Raw genomic sequence first — 12,525 nt, 5'->3', positions numbered from 1 at the left:
TTTAATCACACTCCTGAATGACAAAAGTTTTACCAACAAAAGTCTAGTGTAGACAAAGCCTAAATATAATATGAGAGACAACAGGAGGATACAACAAACAGATGACAGCACAAAATAACCAAGAGCTTATGATGATAAGCAGCAGTCAAAGCACACCAACTGCCTAGTCACCAGTAATAAAGATTCTGCAATTGGCATTTAGTTAACAATTCTGTTGATGCACAGAGTATTAAAGAATCCAGCTGACTCTCCCATAACTGCATTGACTCTATAGTACCATGGAGAGTAAAATAGAAAAAAAATATTTTATTTGGTTAAGCAAGTAGATATGATTTACAAACACAAAAGGATAAAGGATCTGTTGTACAAAAAGGTGCTAATTTTATATAGTTACTTTTATAACTATTACCATACTTTAAAAACTGAACTGAGTTTATAAGAGTAAAGAAAAATCTGAACATTTTCTTACAGCACAGGGGAAAAAAAGTGCATTACTGGCTAGCTCAAAACCAGCCAAACAAAATGTTACCAAATTAAACAAACACACACAAACAAAAAAAACCAACACACTTCACTTTTAGACTGGAATCAAGCATGAGAAATTTCAATCCAAAGAACAATTTTCCCAGAGAGTTAGAAGTGCTGAAAAATAGGAGCTTATAATGAAAGTGCATCCTTAATCATAATGACAGTACTGTTACAGCAAAACAATAATAAAGGATTGTGTGAAATTCCACTTAGGTAATCTTGATAGTGTCTCTGTGTATAAGAAAGTACAATACACTGTATCAGTACGGTATAGGACAGTATTCCAATATAGTGGAGATGCTCAAAGTGAAAAACAGCATTTCAAAACTCCATTATGCTGGTAGTTTGCTAATATAGGAAAAATTTTATAAGCTAATATAACTTTTACCACCAAATCTTTTAAAATTATCTTATTAGATATGGAATACAATAATATAGTAATACCATCAATGAGAAGGGAGGTAGCTCTCCTACCTGATAGTGACTGTAGTGCCTTTTCAATAGAAGGCAATGGGTCCTTTCTGAGAGGTCGGCTGAGTGAAGCTTCCTGTGCACTGAAGAGTCCAGGGCCATCAGTTAATTTTTTACGTCCACTAGTGCTGGTAGAGTTAGTGACTCTGCAGCTGCCTATTGCACTTGTGAAAAGATTTGTGTGTTCATCACTGGTAGCTGGCTCAGAGCTAGGGGTAAATCCTCCCAAGGACAGACCTGCAGAGTTTTCAGAACAGTCTATCTGTAATGGTGTTTGTAATCCCAATGCTAATGAATTAGACTCTGAAGGCTCTCTCCTGACCCACTGTTCCTCTCTGCTTAGCAAACCCTTTGAAGGCGAAAGGTGTGGACAAGACATATGACATCTGTGCTTCTCTTTATGTTTATATCTCTCACTAACAGCCTCCTTGCCAAATCTGTAGCGCTTCAAGGATTCCAGGACTGTTCTGGAAGAGCTGTTAGCTGTTATAGTGTCCATGGAAACCTGTGGTTGCTCTGAAGAACGATGTTCTCTATGTTTATGACGATGTCTGTGTTTATGTTCAAGCATCCAGCCATAAGCCATTTCAGGTGGAACACTGGGGTAGGTGCTCATAGAGAGGAGTGGAGTCCTGCTAGTTGTGAGGAAGGCTTCTTGACGTAGAAGCTTATGCTTCTTCTTGTGGTATTTGGCGGGATTAAGAAGCAAATGGCCTGTATGCATGTAAGAAGGTGGTGGCAGTGGGGTAGTAAAAGAAGGAGAAGGTGGTGGAGGATAAAGAGTTGGAGGATACCTTCCATAATAACCTAATCCTATTGGAGTAGCTGCAAGGGGAGAAGGAGAATAAGGCATGCCATAAGAGGGATAGAATCCAGTACTGGAAAGAGGAAAACTAAGACTATGCATGAAAGGCATTTCTGCCATAGCCTCCCGCATCTTGGGGGGTCTGCCTCTCTTCTTCTTTAAATCAGGTTTTCGAATGTAGTGCAAAGGATCTAAAGGAAACGTTGGATGAGTATAGAAGCTATTAAAGTTTATCCTAAAAATAGTAGGCAGTAGGTCTCGGGGTATAAAATGATGACTTCTGTGAGTTATTCTAATTTCACTCAAACGACTTATTAGTTCCTCTAACTCAGCAAGGAAATCAGGGTCTTGCCTACCTCGGAGCTGAGGATATTTCTTTTTCCTTTTTCGCTTCTGTCTTTTCATTTTATCGTAGCTGAGGTAATCATGACCCCTGCGCTTACATTTATGTTTATGTTTTTCTTTCAGGCTACTTAAAACTGTTGAGGTTTCAGGGGAAATGAGGGAAACGTGCTCAAATGAATGTCTTTTCTTCTTCTGCCCACAGAATTTCTCTGCTCGGTCTGAAGTACTGTTATTATCTGTTCCTATTCCACTGTCACTGGGAACTGTCTCATCACTGTGAGACTCACTAACTGGTGAAGGAGTGGCTTCCTTCAGAGATGTCAGTTCACTTAAGTGAGAAGGAGAGTTTGGCAGTAAAGTAGGAGGAGATAATCTCCTCCTTCCCTTGGAGGCCTTTTTCATTGCAACGGTCTGAACTACACTTCCTTGTCTGGAGTGTAGATGTAAATATGGCACTGAACTGGGCTCAACAAATCCTGCATCACTGCTGACAGGGCTCTGCCCCCCACTTGCTGCAGAAGACTGAGAGCACACTGGAGATGGAAGAACCTCTGAATTACTAGCTGCTGAAGGCAGCAAAGGAGGAAGTACTTGTCCCAGTATTGTCCCCGCTGTTTGCTGGGTAGTATTCTCAAGAACAGTTAAACTGGCAGAATTACTAGTTAAAATACCATTTAGGACAGCTTTAGGTTTCCTACCTCTCCTCTTTCCTATGTAAATGGTTCCTTTCTTGCTGACATTTATCTGCTGGCCTAATTTTGAACCAAATGTGGCAGCAAGGGTTGACACAGTATTGTGGAGTTTTGATTGCACTTTCCCTTTGTTATTTGGCTCCACTGTGCTAGAGAGGATTTGATTCAAAAGCTTTTTTCGCTTCAGAGTTTTCATTTTGTTTATTTTTCGGATAATTGTTTTCATTAATTGTCCATTACTTCTCTTGGTAACTTTCCTATCTGATTCTACCTCAACATCTCTCATGCTACACATCGTTTTCTGAGCTTCGTCTGGACCTCTGACTTGGTCCTTCCTCTCAAAAAAATCCCCACTACATTGCTGATCACTTTCAGATTCCATTTTGTTTGAATTATCTGTAGCAACAAAAGATGCCACAGACAGAATAGGTGGTTTCATTTTAACACCTGATCTGATCTGTCTTTTAGGTCTCCCTCTCTTCTTAGGAAAAGTCTGTCTTGTTAAGTTTTGTTTTAGGGAGGGAATTTCTATCTCTGGCTGCAGGACAGGAGGCTCTTGCTCTTCCTTTGACTGCACTGAGAAGACTTTTGATGCTGGAATTTTTAGGGTTCTCTTTGGGGGACCTTCCAGCTGGGGCATCTCCTTTGATTTAGGCCTTCCTCTTTTGGGCTTATAAATTTCTGGTAAGATGTCACCTGACACACACACACTGGAGGGCTGTTTGTGAGTACTATAGAATTTTTGAGTCTGTTTGTCAGCTTCAGTTAACAGAACAAGAGACTGTCCGCTGCTAGATTTGCTCAGTTTTGGCAACTGATGTTTGACAAATTCATGCTCTATAAATGAAGTTGACCCTATATTTTTCAAGAATTTAGCCTGCTCCAGACTACTGTTTGATAGTGCAGTGCATGAAATGTTTTTAAAAAGCTCTGACCTTTCTAACTCTAGACCCTTTGGAGGCTGACATATGTTTCTAGACACCACTTTAGTCCATCGTGGTTTCCTTCCTTTTCTTTTCTTTAAACATTTTGACTGAGTAGCACTCAGGTCATCAGCTCCTTGGCAAGGTTTCCCTGATGCAGTTATTGCACCAATCTTTAGAAACTGTTTGGTATTAAACAAACTTGTGAAGCTAACCACTGAGGAGGTGACGGTAGCACGAACATTTGATTCAGTTGCCAGACTGTTTTTTTTCCCTATGGAGGGACTAGTTCTTGTTGTGTCTGTGTGTGTGGCTTTTGAATCATTTAATTCTTTATCCACACCTTTAAAATCAGTGCTCAGACTGTGACTCAATGACCTGTTCAGGTTCAGAAGTGTACTGTTCGAAGAAAACTGAGTCTTCCCAATCTGCTCAGAAATTCCTTCTAAGACATCTGTTGTGGTGGTACTTGTATGTGATGGATTTGAAGCTAACTGAGAGGTGGTTGCTGTGGGGCTCCTGTTTAAGGTAGTAACAGACACTGTGGGTGAGGGTGATGGGAGGTTTCCTTCTCCAACAGCACTAAATGGGGACTTTGCTGTAGATACATCTGAAGCGCCTCCTGTTCTGAAGTCTGGTGAAGTGCAATATACTGGAAGCTGCTTTTCATGCTTAGATGTTTCATAAGTCCCCTTTTCATTGGATTGGAAACTGTCCTGCTGAATACAGGTTCCTTCATTAAATATTTCTTTGTCTATACCAGCAACTTCTTTTCGAAATGAAATCTTTTCCAAGATATTGTCTTTATTCTGTCTTATATGTTTCTCAAAAGTTTTACTGCTGATATTATCTTTCAATAATTCTGTAGTCTCATGGCTTTCAAGATTATGGAGGTTTGTACTGCAAGAAAGCCTGAAGGGCTCCGAGGCAGGACTGAGAGAATCAGCTTTCAGACTTCCAGAGTCCTTGTTAGTTAATCCTGATGAAATGCCAATCCCTGGCAGTTTCTTCCCAGAGTCCTTGTTAACTAGTCCCACTGGGGTGCCAATCCCTAGCAACTTCTTCCCAGAGTCTTTGTTAATCAATCCTGCTGGGGTGCTAATCCCCAGAAGCTTCTTCCCTGACTCTTTATTTACCAGTCCCACTGGGGTACCAATCCCCAGCAACTTCTTCCCCAACTCCTTGTTAACCATTCCTGTTGGGTTGCCAATCCCTGGTGGTTTCTTCACAGAGTCCTTATTAACTAATCCAGCCACAGAGTTAGTCACTGGCTGCTTCTTCCCAGAGTCCTTGTTAAGTAATCCAGATGGAGAGCCAATCCCTGGTGGCCTCTTTCCACAGTCCTTGTTAATTAATCCAGCTAAAGAGCCAATCCCTGGTGGCTTCTTCCCAGAGTCTTTGTTAACCAATATGGCTGCAGTGCCAGTCCCCAGTGGCTTCTTCCCTGAGTCCTTGTTAACCAATCCAGCAGCAATGCCAGTTCCTGGAAATTTCTTTACTAAATCCTTGTTAACCAGTCCAGCTGCAGTTCCAGTTCCTGGTAGCTTCTTCCCAGAGTTTTTAACCAACCCAGATGGAGATCCAGTTCCTAGCTTCTTCTGCTTGGTTTTGGAAGACTTTGAGGGGGGGCAAATTGCAATCAGTTGAGCCAATTTTTCTGTTACAGTTGTTGCTCCATTAATTTGTGCTCTATCTTTCAAGTCAGGATCACGGCTACCAACAAGAGAAGGAGGAGTTGACTTTACATAATCTGTCATTTCAGTGGGTAGTGGAGAAAACTTCTTAGGTACAAGACTGGTTTCTCCTTGTATGTCTTCCTCAGCACGGAATTCAACTGTTGCAATTTCTCCAGCTTTCTTGCAAAACTCTGAAGGGTCCTAAAAGTTTAAATAAGAAAAATACTTTAGAAACCAAGTAAAAACAAAAGTCAGTTTTCTCTAATTATACTACCCTATAGCGTTGATGTAATTAATCATTGCTGTTTCATAAGGGATCATTATGAATGAGATGTTGCATCTCAATGAACTGTATCATTTTTAAAAGAACACATTTCAGTGGACAAATACAGGCTTTTATAAAACAGCTATCACCCACACACCTTCACAAAACCCAGTCCAAGTAATTTAATCTGTTCTATTGATTGGAGTAGTCATGGGCTTTCAGCACAGTAGACTGCTAACTGTGCTAAAATATACTGAACTGCATGGTGGTTTGTGCACTGGAAAAATGAGGACTAGAGACTACCAAAATTATTTGCAGCTGTGGCTCTAACTATATTTGAAATGTAGTCTCGAGAAGGGAAAAGCTATGCTAATACAATAATCCATTACATCACTAAACGTTTTGGGGGATGTTCCAGTAAATTAACCTTTTCCTTACAGAGGATTTTCACCTTTTATATACCGCTCCCAATAGAGATACTAGAAATGCATGAGATGTATTAACTTCTGTTGGGAGCTGGGGGAGGAACTGACACTCATTTCTTATAATTATCAGGTAATGAAGTAGAAAGTACAAGGTTTGAAGAAACTTACCTGACACCTACTGGCCTGAGGATTAAGCCTACTATCCAGGGTGAAAAATATTGGTGCTACCATGCCCACCCAACATCATCCCCCTGACATTTAAATTAATAGAAAAATTGTACACTGTTTATTTTTACTGTACTTAATTGACAATCAATTTTGTATTTAATAAATTTTACAAAACTAACTTGGGCTGGCCAAATAGCAGAAAAAATATTTGTTGAATATATTCAAATGTCACCATAACTAATTTAATATTATTTGGTGAACAGGAGGTAACAAGCAATAGAGCTCCTCAAATACTGAAAAACAAAATTGCTGAGATATACCAGTGATGTTAATTGAGTAATTATAATATATTAGCAGTGTTCTTTTTGACCAGTCTTACTTACAGTATCGTGCTTTTGATAGACCTTTTTTCCCTTCCTGGCTTTACCCACTCTTTTATGCAGTTTTGAGCAGCCAAAATTTTGATTAGAAAAAGGAGTCTAAATTTAGGCTCCTATGTTCATGTAAAGTCAATGGGATTTGTGCTCCTAATTCACTTAAGCACTATTGAAAATCCCATAACTAAGGCACCTATATATGGACTTGGTGTCAGGAGTAAGGCCCTCAGCTGCACCTGCTCAGTACCCCTGACACCTTAATGAGCCAGCCAGGCAGCCTGATGGACCACCTTGCCTGACTGGCTGAGGAAGCCAGCAGGCCAGCTCTTAAACCTAGCAGCAGCAGCTACTCGCTGGCTGCTCAATGCCCATGCCCATGGGACTCTGCCTCCCTAAGCCTGTCTCTCTGAGCCTGCTCCTGCTCCTGCTCCTCCACATCTCCAACCCAGACCCTGTTCTGCACCCAGCCTTGCTCCTGCCTCAGAACCAGCTCTGCTTCTGCCATCCCTGACTCCTGGTAATCCAGCTCTGACCCTCAGCTTTGACTCTGACTCCATCTCAACCCCTGGCTCTGGCATGTGGGCTCTGACTTCAGTCCTGACCCTCGATTCTGATTCCTGTCTTCAACTCTGTCTCGCCCCTTGTCTCTGGCACTCGGATTATGACCACTAGGCATAACTGCCTATGACCCAGTCCACTGCCACCTAGGAGCCTAATTTGTGGCTCCTATTTTCAAAAATTTTAGTCAATAGTCTATTTCCTCTTTTCCTTCTCTTTCTCCATTCCTCCTACAGCGTTCTTTCCCTTTTGATTCGTTGTGGACTCTGACTCCTACCTGATATTTCATGTTTCTCCCTTCCTCTCCAATATCTCTTTACATGCTGCACTTCTCTTTCTAATGTATCCCATCAATCTCTCCCCTTTTATACCCACCCATGCTCCCATACATAGGACTTGGAAGTTTTACTAGACAGTGAAATATTTGAGACCTCACTATCTGGGGCAAAACCAAACTGAGAGGCAATCCCTGCCCCCTTGAACTGCTGGGATAGGGAATTATACTAGAAATCTTGTCCTGGGACCCTGCTCAGTTTGCCATATTTTGTAAAAGTCTTTGGCTAGCAAGAGTGATAAATTGGAAGGCCTCCCCTTGCAAATCCTCTGTCAGAAGGGACCCGAAGGTGCACATTCTCACTCTCCATATATGCCTGTGTCCCTCCTTCAAACCCAGGGCTTGTTTTCTTCAGAAAGGTGCCTCAGCTACTCTACCCTTTTCCCAACTCTCTCTTGTAGGTCCTGCTCCTCCGTGAATAGTTCCAGCACCTGCCTCTACTGCGGTTCAACTCAGAGCATTGTAGCAAAATTGATTTGATTCCTGTCAGTTTCACAAAACTGGAATATTTTCCAAAAAGGATCTGAACAGCAGCAGTGAAAATGGAGAAGGCTGATCAATTTTCATTTTGTTGCAAGTTGGAAAGCTCTGAGCAGCAGTAGATACTTCATGTGTCTGTTGGCAGATTTAGGAAAACAGCACTGCACTTAGTTTACCCCCAGGTCACATTTAAAAAGTTGTTTCAAACTGTCCTCTTCAAGTCATGTACTAATTTGGACCAAGTCCCAAAGCATGTGCACAGGTTTTGATTGCCTGCAATATATTCTTGGAGAAAGGTGCAGATCAAACTAGTCTTCAGTGGGAGGGGAGGTCAAGATCTTGAAACTTTGTTATTCAACGACCACAGATTTTGCAGAAATTGATGGCACTCATCCTGAAAAGCTTCTTCCTCGTCCTGAGTGAGTGCATATTTCAAGCTCATAGAAAATAACTGTCAAACACAGGGGTGGGGGGAAATAAACTGAAACTGCTGCTGAATTAAAGACAAGAGGTTGGAAGAAACCTTTATTTTTGCCTGCAACTCCAGAAACCAAGCCTCTGTCCTAGTTTGGAAACCAAGTATTTTTAATTTTACAGTTAAAAAAAAAATCAATTAATCACAGGTACGTTAACAGAAAAGATCTGGTTTAACATATAGTTTTTGCAAACCAATTTCATTTTGTTAATTGGATATAAAATAAAACAAATCCAGTTAACAGAGACATCTTGATATTGAGAACATTTTGTCTCCCTAGGAGACTTCTATATCAATAGACTGCTAGTGTAGTTACAAACCCATTATGAAAGGCAACATTTATAACCTGGATCAACAGAACAGCTCTTTGTTTACCCTATTCTCTGGAATGTTAAATAATTGAGGGATGGTGACATCAAAGTGATTTATGTAAATAAAAATAAATCACTCACATGCTGTTGTCTGAATGATTAACTTGCTGAACCATGTAAACAGTCAACTGAACTGCAAAGACAGTATTTCACTACCTTTCCCCATTATCAATTACTTCAGAGCTCAACCAATCAAAATATATTTAATGCCTGAAGTTTCTTTACTGCAAAAAGTGTCTGGTGTTCAAACAAAGGTAGGATTTTAAAAAGTTAAATAATTTGGATAATTTAAAAAAGTGATTTCTAAAATGTTCCTAGATGAACCTGGGAATACTGCTGAGGTAATAAGGCTTTTCACTTCACAGATCTCTCAACATCAAAGGGAGTCCTCCTCCTGCTTATAAACATATACCATTACTAAGGTTTGAACAATTATCTATTTTTATGATTGTTTTAGTCTCTCATAACTCATTATTTGCTCCACAGCACCCAAAAGTGTGGTAAATTGCCTTCCTAACAACAAAGACACATGGGTCCTGCCCTGAAGTGCTTATAATTTGACTAAAGATAAAGAACAAGGGTATGGAGAATGAGAGAGGAGGACAAGGGTTGCAATAGCAAGATTGTATGATTGCACAGGAAGTATTGCAACCATCTTAATGCATTTAATGTTGTCTTCTTTGCAGATGTGTTTTACACTGTTTAATTTATATTACAAAGGTTAGGAGTTTGTGTCTGAGCACTTGGAGTTGAAGTGTGAGAGGGGAGTGGTGGGAAATAGAAGTTGCAGGAGTGAGAGACAAGAATGCCTAAAGGGAAGCTGAGTGAGAGAGAAGTGGAAACAGAAAAGGAGGAAGGGAAGATTAATAAGAAACGCAATAGATAAGAGATAGCGAGGATGGGCAGCTGAAGGATCACAGTGATAGGAGAGGGGTGATGACACTGGTGGCTGGTCCACCTTTACAACACAACAAATGTGAAAAAGCATTCTGAGCCCAAGATCTGGTAGCATCAGTGGCTAGCACATTAACCCTAGCTGCTTCTGGACTGGACAGTCCAACCTCCTTCCCATTAGCTACAGCTTCCTCATTTTAGAAGAGGGGACTGTTGGCAAGCTGCTGACAGCCCTTTGACCCTGGAATTCAAAAGTGATGCATACAGCTGATAAAAGCAGCAGAGAATCCTGTGGCACCTTATAGACTAACAGACGTTTTGGAGCGTGAGCTTTCGTGGGTGAATACCCACTTCTTCAGACGCAGGTAGTGGAAATTTCCAGGGGCAGGTATATATATGCTAGCAAGCAAGCTAGAGATAACGAGGTTAGTTCAATCAGGGAGGGTGAGGCCCTGTTCTAGCAGTAGAGGTGTGAAAGCTGATCTGGTTAGGTCCTGTGATGGTGTCGCTGGTGTAGATATGTGGGCAGAGTTGGCATCGAGGTTTGTTGCATGGATTGGTTCCTGAGCTAGAGTTACTATGGTACGGTGTGCAGTTGCTGGTGAGAATACGTTTCAGGTTGGCAGGCTGTCTGTGGGCAAGGATTGGCCTGCCACCCAAGACCGTGAAAGTGTGGGATCATTGTCCAGGATGGGTTGTAGATCCCTGATGATGCGTTGGAGGGGTTTTAGCTGGGGGCTGTATGTGATGGCCAGTGGAGTCCTCTGTTGGTTTCTTTCTTGGGTTTGTCTTGCAGTAGGAGGCTTCTGGGTACACGTCTGGCTCTGTTGATCTGTTTCCTAATTTCCTCGTGCGGGTATTGTAGTTTTGAAAATGCTTGGTGGAGATTTTGTAGGTGTTGGTCTCTGTCTGAGGGGTTAGAGCAGATGCGGTTGTACCTCAGTGCTTGGCTGTAGACAATGGATCGTGTGATGTGCCCGGGATGGAAGCTGGAGGCATGAAGGTAGGCGTAGCGGTCGGTAGGTTTTCGATATAGGGTGGTGTTAATGTGACCATCACTTATTTGCACCGGTGTCTAGAAAGTGGACCTCCCGTGTAGATTGGTCCAGGCTGAGGCTGATGGTGGGGTGGAAGTTTGTTGAAATCGTGGTGGAATTTTCTAGAGTCTCCTTCCCATGGGTCCAGATGATGAAGATGTCATCAATGTAGCGTAGGCAGAGAAGGGGCGTGAGTGGACGAGAGCTGAGGAAGCGTTGTTCCAGGTCAGCCATAAAAATATTGGCGTATTGTGGGCCATGCGGGTGCCATAGCAGTGCCACTGATCTGGAGGTATATGTTGTCATCAAACTTGAAATAGTTGTGTGTGAGTATAAAGGCACAGAGCTCAGCAGCCAGTTGTGCTGTGGCATCATCAGGGATACTGTCCTAACAGCTTGTATTCCATCTGTGTGTGGGATGTTTGTGTAGAGAGCCTCTACATCCATGGTGGCTAGGATGTGTGTTTTCTGGGAGGTGACCAATGCGTGTAGTTTCCTCAGGAAATCAGTGGTGTCACGGAGATAACTGGGAGTGCTGGTGGCATAGGGTCTGAGTAGAGAGTCCACATATCCAGACAGTCCTTCAGTGAGAGTGCCAATGCCCGAGATGATGGGGCGTCCAGGATTTCCGGGTTTGTGGATCTTGGGTAGTAGAGAGAATAACCCTGGTCGGGGCTCTAAGGGTATGTTGATTTGTTCCGGTGTTAGTGTAGGGAGTGTCCTGAGTAGATGGTCCAGTTTCTTAGTGTATTCCTCAGTGGGATCTGAGGGAAGTAGCCTGTAGAATTTGGTATTGGAGAGTTGTCTGGCAGCCTCCTTTGGTAGTCAGACCTGTTCATGATGACAACAGCACCTCCTTTATCAGCCTCTTTGATGATGATGTCAGGGTGGTTTCTGAGGCTGTGGATGGCATTGCGTTCTGCACGACTTAGGTTATGAGGCAAGCGGTGTTGTTTTTTCCACGATTTCTGCCTGTGCACGTCGGCGGAAGCATTCAATGTATAGGTCCAGACTGTCATTTCGACCCTCAGGAGGAGTCCATGTGGAGTTCTTTTCTTGTGCTGTTGGTGGGTGGGTACCTGTGTATCAGTGCACTGTTCAGTGTTGTCCTGGAAGTATTCTTTGAGTCGCAGACGGCGAAAGTAGGCTTCCAGAGCCACAGAACTGTATCATGTTGGTGGGGGTGGCAGGGCAGAAAGAGAGTCCCCGAGATAGGACAGACTTTTCTTCTGGGCTGAGTGTGTAGCTGGATAGATTGACGATATTGCTGGGTGGGTTAAGGGTACCACGGTTGTGGCCCCATTTGTCAGGTAGGAGTTTAGACAGCTTACAGTCCTTTTTCTTTTGTAGAGAGGTGAAGTGAGTGCTGATGATAACTGGAGCACTAAGTATTTTATTATTTTCAAATACTTTCTTCAACCAAAGGCTTTGGTCTTTATCATTACCTAAAATATACAGATAATCTTTGGAGGCACAACTAGAATTTCTGATCTTCCTGCAATGTTGCAGACTTTAACCTCTTCATTGCCCATCAATACTAAACCAAGAAACCGGACTCATTTACCACTTCCTCCCACCTCTTGGTTGCAGACCTATCTTCAAACTGCCTCCCAGGCTGCATCTACATTGATAATTTAGGTAAGTCTTCCACTATTAATCTGGCATCAGTCCAACTCCAAGAGTTCTAGCAATGGTGTGAAT

General features: G+C 42.2%; 1 protein-coding gene across 2 annotated transcripts in view; it reads right to left on the bottom strand.

Moving 5' to 3' along the window:
• Positions 1-12,525, bottom strand: part of ASH1L (ASH1 like histone lysine methyltransferase) — a 162,366-nt gene that overhangs the window by 104,378 nt on the left and 45,463 nt on the right. For both annotated transcript variants that reach the window (XM_032767134.2, XM_032767135.2), the window contains exon 3: positions 1,003-5,641. In XM_032767134.2, coding sequence (XP_032623025.1) covers positions 1,003-5,641 — 4,639 coding nt within the window. The remainder of the gene's footprint in view (positions 1-1,002; positions 5,642-12,525) is intronic.

This window comes from Chelonoidis abingdonii, chromosome 11 (assembly GCF_003597395.2).
Source record: "Chelonoidis abingdonii isolate Lonesome George chromosome 11, CheloAbing_2.0, whole genome shotgun sequence".
Lineage (NCBI taxonomy): Eukaryota > Metazoa > Chordata > Testudines > Testudinidae > Chelonoidis > Chelonoidis abingdonii.
Note: the sequence above shows the minus strand (reverse complement) of the source record. Positions and strands in the feature narration are given on the sequence as shown.